The sequence below is a fragment of the Cynocephalus volans genome, chromosome 9 (assembly GCF_027409185.1).
Source record: "Cynocephalus volans isolate mCynVol1 chromosome 9, mCynVol1.pri, whole genome shotgun sequence".
NCBI lineage: Eukaryota > Metazoa > Chordata > Mammalia > Dermoptera > Cynocephalidae > Cynocephalus > Cynocephalus volans.
The window spans coordinates 145163256-145181329 of NC_084468.1; the positions used below are offsets into that span (position 1 = coordinate 145163256).

Genomic DNA, 18074 nt, shown 5'->3' on the forward strand with positions numbered 1-18074 from the left:
TCACACATGCACACAACATATACACAGACATACACAGACATTTTAGTATATTTGTTAAAGTACAGGAAAATATCTCTTTGTCTCCAAATCATCCATAGTGGTTATGGAGGTGGGGAGGATATTAAACTGGGAGGGTTCATTCTGCTTATAATAGTGGTGCACCTACACATTAAATTATGATCAAATATTAACCATTATTATTTTTCCTCTTACTCTGTATAATTCATTATTTGCTACAGTGTATTTTGGATATATACAGTACATATTGAACATTTCCGTAATTAATGTTATTTAGTGGTGGAATCTGAATGAGGAAAATATAGTCTTTTATTTTCAGAATCCAACTAAAACAAAAAAACCAAGTTTCAGGACAAATAGTACACATGATGTGTTGAGTTGCTGGCAGTTTGAAATTTAGGAATGGCATAGAAGTAGGTAGGAATTTTTTGATCAATAGAGCAATTAGTAACAGCTGAAACAGCCAGAATGAGGATAATGCTTAATAAATTTGCACTGACACAGAACTCAGTAGTCTAATTTGCACTGGGCCAGACTTAGGGAATGAGATAGGGTGTGTGAAAGACGCTTCACAGGAAGTGGTTAGAGTGTGGAGTTAGTAAACATTCTGGAGGGATTGAAGCCCTCAATAGAGAACGGTCTCCACAGCATATATTGCAAGGGTGACCTTCACTGTGTAGATTCACACCGAATGCACTTTCACACACTTAAAGGCCAGGTGAAAATGCCTTGCGCCTACATTCAGGAATCTTCTGGCTACACATTCTTGTTTACAATTTAAAATATTTTTTAAAAATGTATTTATCTGTCGACTAAACACATGTACTTGCATAAACATATCCAGGCACACCGATTTCATCCTGCCAGGAGCTTCTTCCCATGCCTACTTTTCTCTTATCATTCAGGTCTCTGCTCAACTGCCACTGCTATTTGCTTCTTTTGGCGTCTGGCCGGTATGGGGATCCGAACCCTTGACCTTGGTATTATCACTACCGCCGTCTAACCAATTAACTTTCACATCTAGAAGAGGATTTGTAGAGACCACCACCCCACCAGCTTTATTTTCTTCAGAGTACTCAACACTACTTTGATTTTTTTGTCCGCTCCCCCGCCCTCCACCCGCGCCCCCTCCGCACCCCCACCCGTGAGCTGAGTTGAGGGAGGGGATGATACTGTCGGAGTATCTCCAATGCCTGCCAAATAGCAGGTGTTAAATAAATATTTGTTGAATGAATACACTATGAAATTCTAACCAGGAGAGGTAAAACAAAGACGTCTACATGCTGTGACAAGAAAACTGCAAAACTGGGTTGGAAGTGGCTTTTACGGATGAAGAAACTACAACCTAGTTGGGGAAAAGCCTTGCCCAAGGTAACCTGGTGCAGCGAAGAGCACAGGGCAGGGCCACCTGCCGCACTAGGGCGCGGGCCACCTCTGAGCAGCCCTCCTCGGAGGGAGGGAGCCCCCTCGGGGAACCTCTCAGGGGAAGACGTCGCTGGGCTCTGGAGTGGCTCACCGGGACTGGGTTTGGGGACGCACCGCGATTAGCCGGAGGGAGGCGTCGCTGAGCCTTGCATTCCGCTCGGGGCCAAGTTCACAATCCGGCCGCAAGCTTCCCTCTGCCGCGCCCGCGAACGTGCAGGGACTGCTGTCTACGGGGCTAGGGCTTCCGAGTCCAACCCGGGCGAAAAAGACGAGGTATCAGTTTCCGGGGAAGTTTTAGAGAGAAGCGCTCGCCCTTCCCTTTCCGGTTGGGGACGCACCGGCTTCTCTAGCTCCACGTGGGTTGGGGCCGGGCTTCTCGTGTGAGCGGCTGCCGTGGCTGTCGGTGAGACCGTCTGGGTCTGAAGTGCGGAGGTCCTCGGTGGCCGCGAGGACGTCACCATGGTGGGCCCCCTCCCGCTCCCCTGAAACCGCTTGTTTGGTTCCCTGGAAGGCTCCTGCGGGAGCCGGGGGCGGTCTCGGGAACCTGGCAGAAGGAAGGAGGCAGAGTGATTCTGTTGGGCGGTGGTCGCGGGTGCCGGGGAAGCAGCCGGGAAGTGGGTCCCAGGCCCGGCTTACTTACCTTACAGTTCCGCGTTTCAGTGCTGACAGTACCCACTTTCCGCCCTGCCACTCTTCTCCTCTTACCTAGCTTCTCCCTCGTCACTGCCTCCTGGGTAGGGGGGGACCCGCACCTTTTATTGCCTCTACTCACTGGTAAACGGATGGGGGGACTTCCGCAGAACTCTTGAGCGCGGTGGCCCCACACACCTGTCCCCCCACTGGGTGGGCTCGTCCCGTCCGCGGCGTCCATTCACCACCCTTCAGGGACCCATTTCTGCCCCAAACCTTGCCTCTGCTTTCCTATTCCTGCCGTGGCACCGAAGCTGTTTTGTTTTTATTAGAAACTGAGTAAATAAGAGTGTTTATAAAACACATTTAAGTATAAGGGTTATTAGTATAAGGAACCCTGTTTACCCATTATGCAGTTTAAAAAATACTCGTCAAAAATAACATAGCTTTTGAAAGCCTCTGTATTCCCCTCCTTGAACATATAACCTTCAGGAACCCCTCAGAGGTAAACAGTATCTACATTTTGTATTTATAATTCCCTTACTCTTCTTTATTGTTACTACTTAAATTTGTATGTATGTTGTTTCTTCTTGCTTTTTTATTTGTTCTTGATAATCATTCTTCAATGGGAACATGTTTTATACCTATTCATTATTAAGTTAGTTTTTAATAAAAACGACAACATAATCAGAAAAAGTTTATTACCTGGTAAAAAGTTATGATACTCACGCCACAATGTCTTTATGCATTTTCTTTTTCTTTTCCTTTTTTTTTTTTTTGTTTTGTTTTAGATTGTACACGTTTGTGTAAATTCAGTGTGTGCTTATCATATGCTTGCGGAATTTCCAAACCTTTGTAACATAGTTTTCCTTTTCAGAACAGAGCACTGAAGAAATTCGGTATGATTGTGTTTGAGTGATTTCGGCGGTTGATTGGCATTTGACTATAGTTGTCCCTTCACTTTTGTTAGGCTGTATAGTAGAAGTGTATTACTTTACCATAAAAGTCAAAAGAGTGGAGTATAAATCTGTTCTTACTGGCACATTTCTGACCCTATCATTTTTCTGATACAACTTCTCAGTGGTTCTGCGCCCTCTTCAGTATAGCTCGGAATACGGTCCTAGGGGACAGATTTGCTAAATGGCTATCTTGGTGAAATTACTTAACCTCTCATCTATTTAATTGTGATCACAATAGTACCTACCTGATAGAATTGTTATGAAAATTAAATGTTAAGTACGTAGCCTAGTGTCTGGCACTTTTATTATTAACTTTGGTAATAGAAGTAAATCATAACAATGTAGCTTTTGTTACTTTGTTCATTTATGTTTGCGTGAATCTTTTCTGTAGCTACATATCTTTTTCAACAACATGAAGAATCTTTTCAGATTAGTCCATCCCCCTCAGAACGTCTTTATATTCTGCATTAGAGAAGTTTTTAGTGGTTTTAAGTTTGGTTCTTACAATGCTTTTAGGCATTCAGGAGTATACTTTTGTTTAATTTAATTTAATTTTATCAATATACAATGTGATTGATTTTTGTGGCCCGTTACCAAATACTCCTTACCCCTACCTCTCCTCCCTCCCTCCCATCAACCTCATATCTGTTTGCTTGTCTTAACAACATCAAGGAACTGTGATTGTTGTGTCTTCTTCACTCCCCCACATTTGTTTCTGTATTGTTTATTTATTTTTAGCTCCCACAGATAAGTGAGAACATGTGGTATTTCTCTTTCTTTGCCTGACTAGTTTCACTTAATATAATTTTCTCCCAAGTCCATCCACGTTGCAAATGGTATTATTTCACTCTTTTTTATAGCAGCATAGTATTTCATTGTGTAGATATACCGCATTTTCCATATCCACTACTCTGATGATGGACATTTGGACTGGTTCCAACTCTTGGATGTTGTAAATAGTGGTGCAGTGAACATTGGAGTACGGGTATACCTTCGACTTGATGATGTCCATTCCCCTGGGTATATTCTCAACAGTGGAATAGCTGGATCATATAGTAGATCTATCTGCAATTGTTTGAGGAACCTCCATACCATTTTCCATAAAGGCTACACCATTTTGCAGTGCGACCAACAGTGTATGAGAGTTCCTTTTTCTCTGCAACCTCATCAGCCTTTATCATTCACAGTTTTTTGGATATTAGCCATCCTAACTGGGGTGAGATGGTATCTCAGTGTGGTTTTGATTTGCATTTCCCAAATGCTGAGTGATGTTGACCATTTTTTCATGTGTCTCTTGGCCATTTGTCTATCTTCCTTTGAGAAATGCCTATTTAGCTCTTTTGCCCATTTTTTAATTGAGTTAGTTGTTTTTTTCCTGTAAAGTTGTTTCAGTTCCTTGTATATTCTGGATATTAATCCTTTGTCAGATGTATATTTTGCAAATATTTTCTCCCACTCTGTTGGTTGTCTTTTAACTCTGTTAATTGATTTTTTGCAGAAGCTTTTTAGTTTGGTATAATCCCATTTGTCTATTTTTCCTTTGGTTGCCCATGCTTTTGGGGTTATATCCATGAAGGCTGTGCCTAGTCCTACTTCCTGGAGTGTTTCCCCTATATTTTCTGTAATAAGTATAATTGTTTCAGGGTGTATATTTAATTTTTAATCCATTTTGTGTTGATTTTGGTATATGTTGAGAGGTATGGGTCTAGTTTCATGCTCCTGCATATGGATATCCAGTTATCCCAGCACTATTTGCTGAAGAGGCAGTCTCTTCCTCAGTGTATCAGCTTGATGCCTTTGTCAAAGATCAGATGGCTGTAGGTGTGTGGGTTGATATCTGGATTCTCTGTTCTATTCCATTGATCAGTGTGTCTGTTTTTATGCCAGTACCATGCTGTTTTGGTTATTATATCTTTGTAGTATAGTTTAAAGTCAGGTAGTGTTATGCCTCCACCTTTATGTTTTTGCTCAGAATTGCTGTGGCTATGCCTCATCTTTTGTTATTCCATATAAATGTTAGGGTAGATATTTTCCATTTCTGAGAAAAATGTCATTGGAATTTTGATGGGGATTGCATTAAATTTGTATATCACTTTGGGTAGTATGGACATTTTCACAGTGTTGATTCTTCCAATCCAAGAGCATGGGATATCTTTCCATCTTCTTGTGTCCTCTTTAATTTCTCTCAACAATGGTTTGTAGTTCTCATAGAGATTTTTCACATCCTTATTAACTGTATTCCTAAGTATTTTAATTTTGGGTGGCTATTGTAAATGGGCTAGCTTTCTTGATTTCTCTTTCTGCATGTTCACTATTAGAGAATAGAAATGCTACTGATTTTTGTGTGTTGATTTTGTATCCTGCAACTTTGCTGAAATCATTTATCAACTCCAAGAGTTTTTTTGTAGAGGCTTTAGGCTGTTTGATATATAGGATCATGTCATCTGCAAACAGAGACAGTTTGACTTCATCTTTTCCAATCTGGATGCCCTTTATTTCCTTCTCTTCTCTGATTGCTCTGGCTACTACTTCCAGCACTATGTTGAATAGGAGTGGTGAGAGTGGGCATCCTTGTGTAGTTCCTGTTCTTAAAGGAAAAGCTTTCAGCTTTTCCCCATTCAGGGTGGTATTGGCAGTGGACTTATCATATATGGCTTTAATTATGTTGACATACTTTTTGTCAATACCTAACTTGTGGAGAAGTTGAATTGACGAATGTTGAATTTTCACAAATGCTTTTTCAGCATCTATAGAGATGATCATATGGTCTTTATGTTTCATTTTATTGATATGGTGTATCACATTCATTTACATATGTTGAACCAACCTTGCATCCTTGGGATGAATCCCACTTGATCATAGAGTATAATTTTGCATATGTGTTGCTGTATTCTGTTAGCCAGTATTTTATTGAGGATTTTTGCATCTATATTCATCAAGGATATTGGCCTGTAGTTTTCTTTTTTTGTTGTATCTTTGTCTGGTTTTGGTATCAGGGTGATGTTTGCTTCATAGAATGAGTTTGGGAGAATTGCCTTTGTTTCAATCTTTCGAATAGTTTGTAGAGAATTGGTGTCAATTCCTCTTTGAAGGTTTGGTAGAATTCTGCGGGGAACCCAACTGGTCCTGGGCTTTTCTTTTTTGGGAGCCTTATGATAACAGCTTCAATCTCTTTTATTGTTATTGGTCTTTTCAGATTTTCTACATCATCTTGGCTCAGTTTTGGTAGTTTGTGTGTGTCCAGAAATTTATCCATTTCCTCCAGATTTTCAAGTTGATTGGCACATAGTTGTTTATCATAGTCACTAATTATTTCTTGTATTTCTGAGGTATCAGTTGTGATTGTTCATTTGTAATTTTTGTTATTTGGGTCTTCTTCCTCCTTTTTTTTTGTTTGCCTTTTAATCATTTGTCAATTTTATTCATCTTTTCAAAAAACCAACTTTTTGTGTCGTTTTTTGGGTTTCTATTTCATTAATTTCTGTTCTGATCTTAATGATTTCTTTCTATCTGCTAACTTTGGGTTTGGACTGTTCCTGTTTTTCTAGTCCTTTATGGTGAAGTATTAGGTTGTTTACTTGCCATCTTTCCATTCTTCTGAAGTAAGTAAGCATTTAATGCAAAAAATTTCACCCTTAGTACTGCTTTTGCAGTATCCCACAAGTTTTGGTATGATGTATCATTGTTTTCATTAGTTTCAATACATTTTCTGATTTTCTGTTTGATTTCTTCTTGGACCTTTATGTCATTAAGTAGAATGCTGTTTAATCTCCATGTGTTTGTATAGTTTCCAGAATTTCGTTTATTATTGATTTCTAATTTTAATCCATTGTGGTCTGAAAAAATACATGGGATAATTCCAATTGTTTTGAATTTGTTGAGAGTTGATGTGTGACCTAACATGTGATCTATCCTGGAGAATGATCCATGTGCTGATGAGAAGAATGAATATTCTGAGGTTGCTGGATGGAATGTTCTATAGTATCTGCCAAGTCCAATTGGTCTAAAGTGTTGTATAAATCCTGTGTTTCTCTGCTGATTCTTTGCCTAGATGATCTGTCCAATATTGATAGTGAGGTGTTCAGGTCCACTGCTATTATGGTATTAGTGTCTATCTCATTCTTTAGGTCTAATAGTGTTTGCTTTATAAATCTGGCTGCTCCGATGTTGGGTGCGTATGTATTTATGATTGTTATTTCTTCTTGATGGATAAATGCTTTTATCATTAAGTAGTGTCCCTCATTGTCTCTTTTTATGGTTTTTGGTTTAAAGTCTATTTTGTCAGATATAAGAATAGCTACTCCAGCTCATTTTTCATTTCTGTTTGCATGGTAAATCTTTTTCCATCCTTTCACTCTTAGTCTATGTGTGTCTTTACAGGTGAGGTTATTCTCTTGAAGGCAGCATATAATTGGGTCCTCCTTTTTGATCCAGTCAGTCAGTCTGTGTCTTTTGATTGGGGAATTTAATCCTTTTATATTAAGAATTTTTATTGAAAAGTGTTGATTTACTCCTAGAGTTTTAGTGATTTTTGTTTGGATGTCTTAAGTGTGTTTTGTTCTTTTTTTTCTGATTTATTGTTTGTCTTCTGTATTTGTTGGTTTCTTGGGGTGGTAGATAAACTTTTTGTTTGTGTCTCTTCATTGTTGGCATTTTTATTTTACTAGTGTGTTTTGATTTTGCTTGAATGTTTATGGCAATATTCTTGTCTGGCAATCTCTGTCTTTTGGTATTTTGAATATATCATCCTATTCCTTCCTGGTTTGTAGGGTTTGTTAGGAAAAGTCTGATGTTAATCTGATTGGGGCTCCCTTATAGGTGATTTGATGCTTCTCTCTTGCAGCTTTTAAGATTCTCTCTCTGTCTTTGACTTTTGCTAATTTGACTATAACATGTCTTAGAGAAGACCTTTCTGGGTTGAATATGTTTGGGGATCTTTGAGCTTCCTGAATCTGAAAATCTGTGTCTCTTCCTATACCTGGGAAGTTTTCTGCCACTATTTTGTTGAATAAGTTTTCAGTGCAATCTCCTTTTTCCTCCCCTTCTGGGATACCCATGACTTGGATATTTGAGCTCTTAAGGGTGTCTGATATCTCTCTTAGATTTTCTTCAATGTTTTTAATTCTTTTTTCTTTGTCTGTCTTTGTTATTTCAAATAGCCCATCTTCAAAGTCAGAAGTTCTCTCTTCTGCTTCTGCAATCCTGCTGGTAAAACTCTGTTGTGTTTTTTATTTCATTGAATGAATTCTTCAGCTTGGCAAGCTCTGCTACATTCTTTTTCAGGGCATTGATTTCCTTGTACATTTCTTCTTTCAGGTCCTGTATACTTTTCCTCATTTCATCATGTTGTCTAGCTGAGTTTTCTTCTATCTCATTTAGTTTCCTTAGAATTATCACTCGAAATTCCTTGTCAGACATTTCAAGGGCTTCTTGTTCTATAGGATCTTGAACTTGAGAATTATTACCCTTTGGTGGTGTACTTTCTTGATTTTTTATATTTCTGGTATCTTTCCTTTGTTGTTTAGTCATTGTGGCAGGGGATTTCGTGTTCCACTTGTTCAACCCTATTGTCTGGCTAGGATCCTGCCAGGACTGCAGTTCTGGCCTGGCTGCCTTGGTGCCTGTGGGTGGGAGGCTCAAGCCACTCTGTTCTGTGCGCTCTTGCCTGGGCTGGAGTGGGGGGTCTGGCAGGGGGGTCTGACGGGGGGGGGGGCGGTGTGTGTGCTATGTGTTCTGGCATATGTGTGCCTCAGGGCATGTGGTCGCTGCGGCTGTTGTGCCTCTCTGGGCAGACCTCTCTGGTCAGCGTGTACATTGCCTGGGCTGGTGGGGTGGTCGTGAGTATACTTTTTACATAAGCATATTATTATGGAGTTTAAGTGGGCTGTTTTTTTTTCACTGCTTTTTCACATTTAAAAGTGTGCCTTCATCCTTTGGTAATTATACCATTGTACATTAATGTGGGCATTAACTGTTACTGACTACTTATAAATTCCTTAATGGCAGGAATTGTGCACTGTTTGGTTCACACCTATAAATGAATCAATTTAATAAATCTCAAGGAGATTATGTTAGTGAAATCTTGCTCCTTAAAGTTAGTAAAACTAAAGAAAAATGTTAATAAGAATCTATGTAGCATACCAACCTTTTTTGGAACAGTGTTAGATGTATATGGTTAAAAAAAAAAGAGTAAAAAATGATTGTCCATGAAAAGTGTATATCTACTATTACTGCTGTAAAAAATTAATTCAAATTTAGTGCCTTAAAAAAACACAGATTCATTTTCTTATGTTTTTGGTGGTCCAAAGCCCAAAAATGAGTCTTACTGAGATAAAAATCAAGATATTGGTAGGTCTGTCTTCCTTCAAGGACATCCAGTGAAGAATCTGTTTTGGGCTTTTTGTTTTGTTTTGTTTTGCTTTTTGTTTTTCCAGTTTCTAGAGACCAATTTGCATTCCTTGGCTCTTGGCTCTTTCCATCTTCAAAGTGAGCAACATAACGTCTTCAGATCTTCCTCCAGAGAAAGTCACATCTCCTTTTTGACAATGATTCTCCTGCCTCCGTTTTATAAGGATTCTTAGGATTATATTGGGCCCTCGTGGATAATCTAGATAATATCCCCATCTTAATATCTTTAATCACATTTGCAATACATGGTAATATATATTTTACTGCAATTTTGCCTTGTAAATATATTCATAAGTTCTGGGAGAATTAGGGCATGGGTGTCTTGGGGTGTTGGGGGGGGCATTGTTTTGACTACCACAAAAAAGTAAATCTTCCTCCAGTTCTGTTGCCTAGTACCCAAGTTCACCTGAGAAACAACCCGTTATCAGTTTCTTGGCTATCTAGTCAGATATTTTATATGCATTTATAAGCATATATATATGTCTTCTAACCACCTCCCTCCTTTTTATACATAGAGTGCACTAGACACATTCCTATGCCCATTACTTTTTTTGTCTTACCCATATCTTAGAGATCATCCCATGTAAATACATATAGATCTACCTCTTGCTTTTTGAACAGCTAATATTCCATTGTTTGCTTTTACTGTAATTGATTTTAAAAGATTGCTGATTGTTTAAAATGTTTCCATTCTTTTGCTACTACAGACGCTGCTACATTGATCATTATTTAGTACATGTGTATGTAAATATGTATGTATATAGAATAAATTAGCAGAAATTGAATATCTTGGGGAAAAGACATGTGCCACTTTTATCTTGATGGGAACTATCAAATTGACCTCTAGAATACTGTACCAGTTTGTACTCCACTGACTTAGACTCCTAACTCACCCTCACTAATGCAATGCTAATTTTTTATCTTTCTCAGCCGTATAACATTAACAATTCTATTTTACTGAAGCTTTAATTTACATTTCTTTTAAGTTAGACCACACATCTTACCCCCTTTTCTCCTCCCACCCCCACATAGGAATCAGAACCCTTGACTTTGGTGTTATGACATCACACTCAAACTCTTTTCAAACCTTTAAAAAAACATTTATTTTTACTCTTTCTGTGACTTGTGTGCATTCTTTTTCCTGTTTTTACTTTAGGTTGCTGATTGTTTTCTTATTAATCTTATAATAGTGTTTTTATACTAAGGAAATTAGCTCTTTTGTGTTCCAATTTTTTTTTTTTTTTGTATTTTGTCTTTTGATTTGGTTTATGTATTTTACAGTCCAGGATTTTGAATTTTATGTAGATTTGTTATTTTAAATCTGCTGGATTTTATGTAATGTTTAGAAAGACCTTATTTCAAGATTCATCTACAAACAAACAAGAAAATCTTTTTTTCTAGGACATGCATGGTTTAATTTTTTATGTTTAAATGTGATCCATGAAGAACTTAACCATACTACTTCCTCTTACTTACTATATTTATTGTATACTTTTAAAGGATTAAAAACAATTATGTCAAATACCTTATTCTAACCTCCTCCCTTTAAACTTCTCTTTTAAACTTTGATTGGAACATTCTGATTGAGGTTAAAAAATTAAAACCAAACTGTTTATGTTTTTCCTATAGCTTATTTTAATGCTTTCCTTGTCATTTTCTATTTAGGTTTGCTGTTTCTCACCATTTTGCCATTAAAAAATAAGGATATGCAAGGCAATTGTTGTTCGACTCATGCTGATTTTAGATTTTCACTGTCTTGCTGCAAAGAGTGTTGATTATTCGATATAGATACAGAGGTGTGGTACAGTGATGCAGGGTTTATCCATGTTGGATGAAAATCAGTACTGAGCTATATTATTTCATATTGTTTTCTTTCTTGTTCCAGGAACAAAGGGGGTATTTTGATTTGATTCTCTGATTTAAATATTAATTTTCATGTTAATTAGGTAGTTGGTTTTTTTGTAGCTTGGAAACTGGGAAATGTTTAGTAAACTTTGAAGGATATCTATGTGTCATCATCATAATTAATGGTTGTACAGAAGGACTGTTCATTTGTGCATCCTGGCTTGTAAAAAGGTTTTGGAAATTAAGAACTTAAAACTTGCCGTTATATAAGAACATTTACATCATATTTTATATAGTATTTCTCATCAGGGCAATATGTTCACTGATATGGGTTAAGGGCTTATAGTTCTTAAAATGAAGTCATTAGTAGTCTTGCAATTCAGCAAATATTTACTCAGTAGCAGCTATTTATAAGACTCTGCTCAGGTTTGTTGTGATACAGCTGTTTATAAGACTCTGCTTGGGTTGTTTGCCAGTATCTCACAATTTAAGATTGGTAAAGCAAATAGGAATAACACTAGAATGTCAACTCTCTGAGGTTAGATTTAAATGAACTGTTCCTAACCGCTTCCCCCACCTGGTATACAGTTCCTAGAATAGTGCCTATAATATAGTAGGTGCTCCTTAAATGTCTGTACTTCATCTATGCTTAGCCCTAGGCCCTTTTCTCTAATTACTTTTTTACTAAAGGTAATCTTCTTATCTCTGATGGCTTTAAAGTATGCTCTATAACCCCAAGTCATCCCAAATCTGTATCTTCAGCCCAGACTTTTTTATAAGTATGAGACTCATATATTTACTTACTTTACATCTCTACTTAACTGTTTCTCAGGAACCTTAAAATAATGTTTAAAAGCAAATTCTTGATGCTCCCATCCCAAGTGCCATTTCTATTTTAGTAGATGGTACTTCTGGCTATGTGGTTGCTTGGGTTGCAAACCCAGGAATCATACTCGATTCTTCCCTTTCCCTCATGCTCCACATTCAAGTCCCATCATTCTATCTTCAAAACACATTTCAAACCATTTCTCTCCATCTTTACTGCCACCACCCACTGGCCACTCAGCTGTCATTTCTCTTCTTGACTATCTCAGTACTTCTATATATGTTGCTTTCTGTGCCATCTCCTTCCAAACTGTTCTTTATATATAGCAGCTCACTCTGTCTTTTAAATAAATTCTCATAGCGCTTAATGTGAGCTACAAGGCCTCGCCTGATCTGACTTGTATCTGCCTCTAGCCACCTCTTGTTCAGCCTTTCTTCATGCACTATGCTCTAGCCCTGTTGGACTTTTCTTAGTTCCTTGCATGCCAGACTCTTTCTTATCATAAGAGCTTTGCACCTTCTACTTCATCAGGCTGTAATGATCTTTCTTCTTCTTTTTCCCTGAACACCTTGTCTTTTAGATTTCAAGTTACTTTCTCAGGGAGGCCTTTTCTGTTCCCAGAGTTAGTCAAGACCCTGTGCTTTCTGGCTGTTTTCTGGCCAGCACTTACTAATTAGTTATTCATGAGATAACTAGATTGTAAGCTCCATGAGGGCAAGTTCATGTCTGTTCTTGATCAGTGTCTGTCCTAGTACGTGGTATATATAGTGTGTATTCAGGAATTTTTTTTTTTTTTAATTAACAGATTTTAGTATAAGGTAGAGTTGTAAATAGTGGCAGCAGAGAATGTGGGAGAAGAGGTTCATTCTAATTAGATATTGGTGGGTAAGTCTGCAGTTACTCAGAAAAGAAGTCGAGCTAGATGTTAGAATTTCACATGAAAGATATAATTAAAGTCTGCATCAGAGAATTAAGATTTTTTTTAATGTTAAGGAGAGCATGGTTCATGAGTTATTTTAAAAATTATTTGTATATGAGATACCTAACTCTTAAAGAACATGCTTTATGTTCATAGTAGCTCAGTATACAGTACACAGGAGATGCTCACTCAGGGCAGCATCCACTTTCTTTTACTTCTTTCATACTCTGATTTTCAACCTCATAGGACATACTTGCAGTCTTCAGTGAGCCACTATTGAGCAGATAACACACATGCATACAATTAAATGACTGGGCAATGCAGTATATTGTTAAGTGCTAAATACTAAATGCTACTGAGAGAGAGGTTACTGAGATCTGAAATAGTTATTCTTAGTCCCTTCAAGAAGTCCTTGAACTTGACCTTTAAGTGGTCCTTGAATATGGGGTCGGGTTTGAACAGGTTTATGTGTGGAACCATTGAATCCCTCTTGGAAGCCCTAATTAATTATTTTTTGTTGACACTTGTCATTGGCATCATGTTTATCTAAGAAATGAAGATCTACTAGGATTCTTCACTGTAGATTCACTGCAAAGAAAAGATGCAGCTTCTCTTAATTAGTTCATCTCATTTCCATCATTTCACTGATACTAAATGACTTGGTACATCATTTACTATAATTTATTTTGGTGTTTTAAGGTATTATACTGTAAGCTTTCTCAGTTGTAGGCATGACTTCAATCTTACACTTCCTTTTTAAGTATTCATATACCTTTGTGTACCTTAAATGTGTTTGATGAAATGACCACTTTTTTAGGTTTCTAGTTACACTGGGTAGTCTAAATGGCATTTCTATCTCTAGTTGAGCCTAAATTCTATGACAGTCTTTTAGGAAAAGTTCTCTTTTGTTATTTATGATTTTAACAGGTATATTTTAAGCATCTTTCTGGTGAAATATGCCATGTTTTTTGAATAAACTATGTATTTTCTTCTTTTACTCTCAGTTATGAATCCAAAGAATGTTCCGATTGATATTTTCTGAAATAATTGCTAAAGTTGTAGGGAAAAGATATTTTTAATACTAATTTTCTGACTGGAATAGTTCTGTTGTGCCAGAGACTTTTCAGACGAGGCATAGTTATTCAAAATAGTTTGTTAGTTATGAGAAGAAATGCTATTTTTGCTGTATCTTTGAAGGTTAAATTTGGGGCTTTTAAAAACATATGTTAAATTTTCATAGAAAATATACCTTAAACCTCCTCCCCTCCCCCCAGTTTTGTTATATGTTTATACTCTGTATTGTTCTGTGAATCATTGGATGCTCTAAAAATGAATTTGGGGAAACCCTGACTGATGTAGATTAATTGATTTTTTAGTTGAGGGATATTTAACTTGGACAGACTGCTTAATATATTAACTTTTTATTGTTAGGGTTTTACTTCAGGTTTTCCCTATTCAAGCATTTTTTAATTTTAATGTATTGAAAAATATGAAAATGTTTTGAAATATAGTAAATTTTTTGCACATATTTCTGTGCCTCATTATGTATTCATGTCCTGCCTTGAGGCAACCTTTTCATGAATAAATTATTATAAGGGAACATAAGCTACAGTTGAGACAGAATGTTAAGTTCCATTTCTTTGTATCTTCTTTATACTAAGTCTTGGAGGTTCTTTAATGGAGATCTAAAGCTGTGAGGACATTTTCTACATTCAAAGGGTGTCAAACCATTTCTAGCAGAAGCTTTTAAGTTTTTCGAGGAAATTTTTGTAGACTTGTACATATATTGCTGAAACTTCATAGCTTTGTAACTTCAGTTGTTAAGTTTTAGCAGCTTCAGAGAGTTTGTTTTTTCCTCAAGATTTTTGTGAACTTTTAAAAAAATTTTAAAGCATTTTATTTGTTATTATATATGAGATCAAGATATCTTCCCAGAGTGCATCTTTGCTTTATTTTTTTGGTCTTGCGTTAGGTGTTATCTATTCCTATGTAACAAGTTCTAAAATTTAGTGGCGGAAAACAACAACATTTATTATCTCACAGTTTCTGTGAGTCGGGAATCAGGCATGGCTTACTTGGATCCTCTGCCTCAAGATTTCTCACAAGGTTGTAGTCAAAGTATCACATGTGGCTGTGGTTTTAAAGCACAGCAGGGGAGGATCTACTTCTAAGCTCACTCAAATGGTTCTTGGTTGAATCCAGTTCCTAGTGGACCATTGGACTGAGTGACTCAGTTCTTCACTGGCTATTGGCTGTAGGCCTTCTGCAGTTGTTTGTCACATGGGCCTCTCCGTAGGGCAGCTCACTACATGACAGCTGGTTTCCATCATAGTGAGCCAAGAGAGAAAGCAAAGGAGAGAGTCAACAAGATGGAAGGTAGAGTCTTTTTATAACCTAATCTTGGAATTGACATATCATTGCTTTTGCCAAATGCTGTTCATTAAAAGTGAGTCACTAAGTCCAGCCCACACTCAAAGGAAGGGGATTGTATAAGGACATGAATATCAGGAGGTAGTTCGTTGGGAGCCATCCTAGAGTCAGCCTACCACATTTTCTGAAAGTTTTTACTTTATTCATGTTCACTAGGTGGACTTTATGCTGAAAAAATCCTTCTCACACCTCCCTTTCTCCCCTCTGCCCCCCGTGTGTGCAGAGACACAAAAAAGAATACATCTGTGTTTTATGATGGTTTTACTCCTCATTCCCCTATACCTGTAACCAACTTCCAGTGACACCTTGGATTTCAGACTTGGATATATCTTCTGTGGCCAGCTTTATTAAAAAAATAAGCAGAGCACTTAGTGAGAATCTGGTGAAAGAGTGCGTACATGTGTGAATGAGGAATTGTTGGTCATTTTAATTAAATATGCCTGAAGAGTTTTGCAAAGGGAATGATTTTGAGCTGCATCTTATCAAAGAATGAGTAAGGGAAATCATTTTATAGGCAACAGGTACAATCACAAGAAGTTATGAAACAGCATGGTGTGTTCTGGAGTGGTGAGAAGTTCATTAAGAATGGGGTGAAGGATCTTTTGTGGAAGAGCATGGGAAGTAATGCTGGAGAAGCAGATTGTGGATAGATTGTTTTCCATGCCGAAGACTTAGGTTTTAACTGTGTGCTAGTGGAGCTCTTTAAGCAAGAGAGAGGGACTTTAGCAGGTTAATGTTTTGGGAAGAGAAGTTTTGTGACTTCCCTGGAAAAAGTACTAAAGACCGTCCTAATCATGAAAGGTCATGTGGACTGAATTAAGGCAATTGTCAATAGTTTTGAAGAGAAGATTCTAGAGACACTTGGCCTTTTTGAGAATTAGGTATGTTAGAGACTGCCAGCTGTCATCTAATATATTCTTTGTTTTTCTTCTATAGTAATGGATTTTTTTTTTGCATAGAATAAAGATTATATTTACTAGTCTCCTTTATGTAACACTGTGACTAAATTTTGGTCAGTGTGATATGAGCAAAAGAATTTCCAAGTTCCCACATCATTCTCTTAAAGAAAAGGGATAATGCCTTCTGATTTTTCTTTCTTTCTTCTCATTGGCTGGAGTGTACACCTGGTATTAAGCCATCTTGGACTATAGACATGTAGGTTATAGTCTAAGGATGGTAGACAAGATGGAAGGAGCCTAGATTGATGAGGGCTTTCTGTAGTAGAGCCTCTAGCTTCTACTTTTAACTGGAAAGAACTAAAATTATCTGGAATAAGCCATTATTATTTTGAGTTTCTATTACAGAGAGCCAAACCTGATACCTAAAATAATATTGGTGGGATAAAATATAGGATTCTGTTGGAATAAAAAATTACTGAGATGTCTGGTTTGGAATACTGAATGAATTGTGACCTGATTAACTGATATAAGGCTCAAGTGGGAAAATAAATTGTTTTCTTTTGGATGTGCTAATTTTGAGATGACTTCAGTTGTTTCCTCTGTTCCTAATTTGCACATGCCATGAGCCCAGCTTTGATTTTGATTCACTGGTCATTCTGTTTCATGTGCAGTTTCTACAATCAAATTCCCACTAATATTCTATGTTCCTTCTACCCCCTTAATCTTAACTATAACATAAATTTCTAGCTGTGAGTCTCTGCACTCTCTGTATTCTCTTTACTTGCTTTGAAGATGGAACTGTTGAAGAGCTGTGCCTTTATTTTCTTATATTATTGGAGAATGGTTCTGAATATATCATTCTGTTATGACCATGGAAATAAAGATTATTAGGATTATTTAACAAGTCTGGCTTATCTCCTGACTCCTAGTGTAGTGTTTCTGGCTCACTGTGTTATATTACTATTTTAAAATTTTATTTCTAATGAAAATTTTGTGATTGGAGTCACTTATGTATCTGATTATATGTGTCATATGTTTTTTTACATTTTAGCCTAAAGCATCAAAGGGGAAAAGTACAGGACATGAAAAAAAAGTCATTCATCCATACAGTAGAAAAGCAGCTCAAATCGCAAGAGAGTCCCACAAACAAGAAAAAAAGGAAAAGTAAGTATCTTTTCATTTTTATTATGCATTAGTGAAATGTTCCTTTATATATTTATCCTTCAAACATGTATCCTTCCTCAATATTTTCTCCCTCTGTTCCTTTAATAATATTTCTGAAGTATGTTCTATGCACTGAGGGTAAAACTGAACAGACCTCTACTCTTATAGAGCTTACCTAAAATAGATAATATTTTTAAATAGCAGTGATGAGGGCAGTGAAGGAAAATTGAAATTAAAAAAGGGTTATGAGATGGAGCATGAGGAAAAGGTTCTGCTTTACATAGGATAGTCATGGAAGCCTTGCCTGAAGAAGTGACATTCGAGCAGATAGTAGGAAGATGTGAGGGAGCGTGCTGTACTGCTATACATTGGGCATTAGGTTCGAGGGCCTGTGAGGCACGGAAGAGGACCTACGTGGCAACTGGATATGTTGGGTCTGTGGTTCAGTGGATAGCTTAGGGATGTAGACACATTTGTGGGAGCACCATCACCGTGCACATGGGATGTCAAGCCATTAGACTGGATATTATCACCTAACAAATAACTGGATC

The 18074-nt window shown here is 37.3% G+C and overlaps 1 protein-coding gene across 1 annotated transcript in view; it reads left to right on the forward strand.

The window, feature by feature from the left end:
* The first annotated feature begins 1779 nt into the window (after nt 1-1779).
* The window catches only part of TMA16 (translation machinery associated 16 homolog), a 36375-nt gene continuing 20080 nt past the window's right edge, over nt 1780-18074 (forward strand). Inside the window, exons 1-2 of the mRNA XM_063108512.1 lie at nt 1780-1905; nt 17411-17523. Of these exons, the coding sequence (XP_062964582.1) occupies nt 1903-1905; nt 17411-17523 (116 nt within the window). The 5' untranslated portion in view covers nt 1780-1902. The remainder of the gene's footprint in view (nt 1906-17410; nt 17524-18074) is intronic.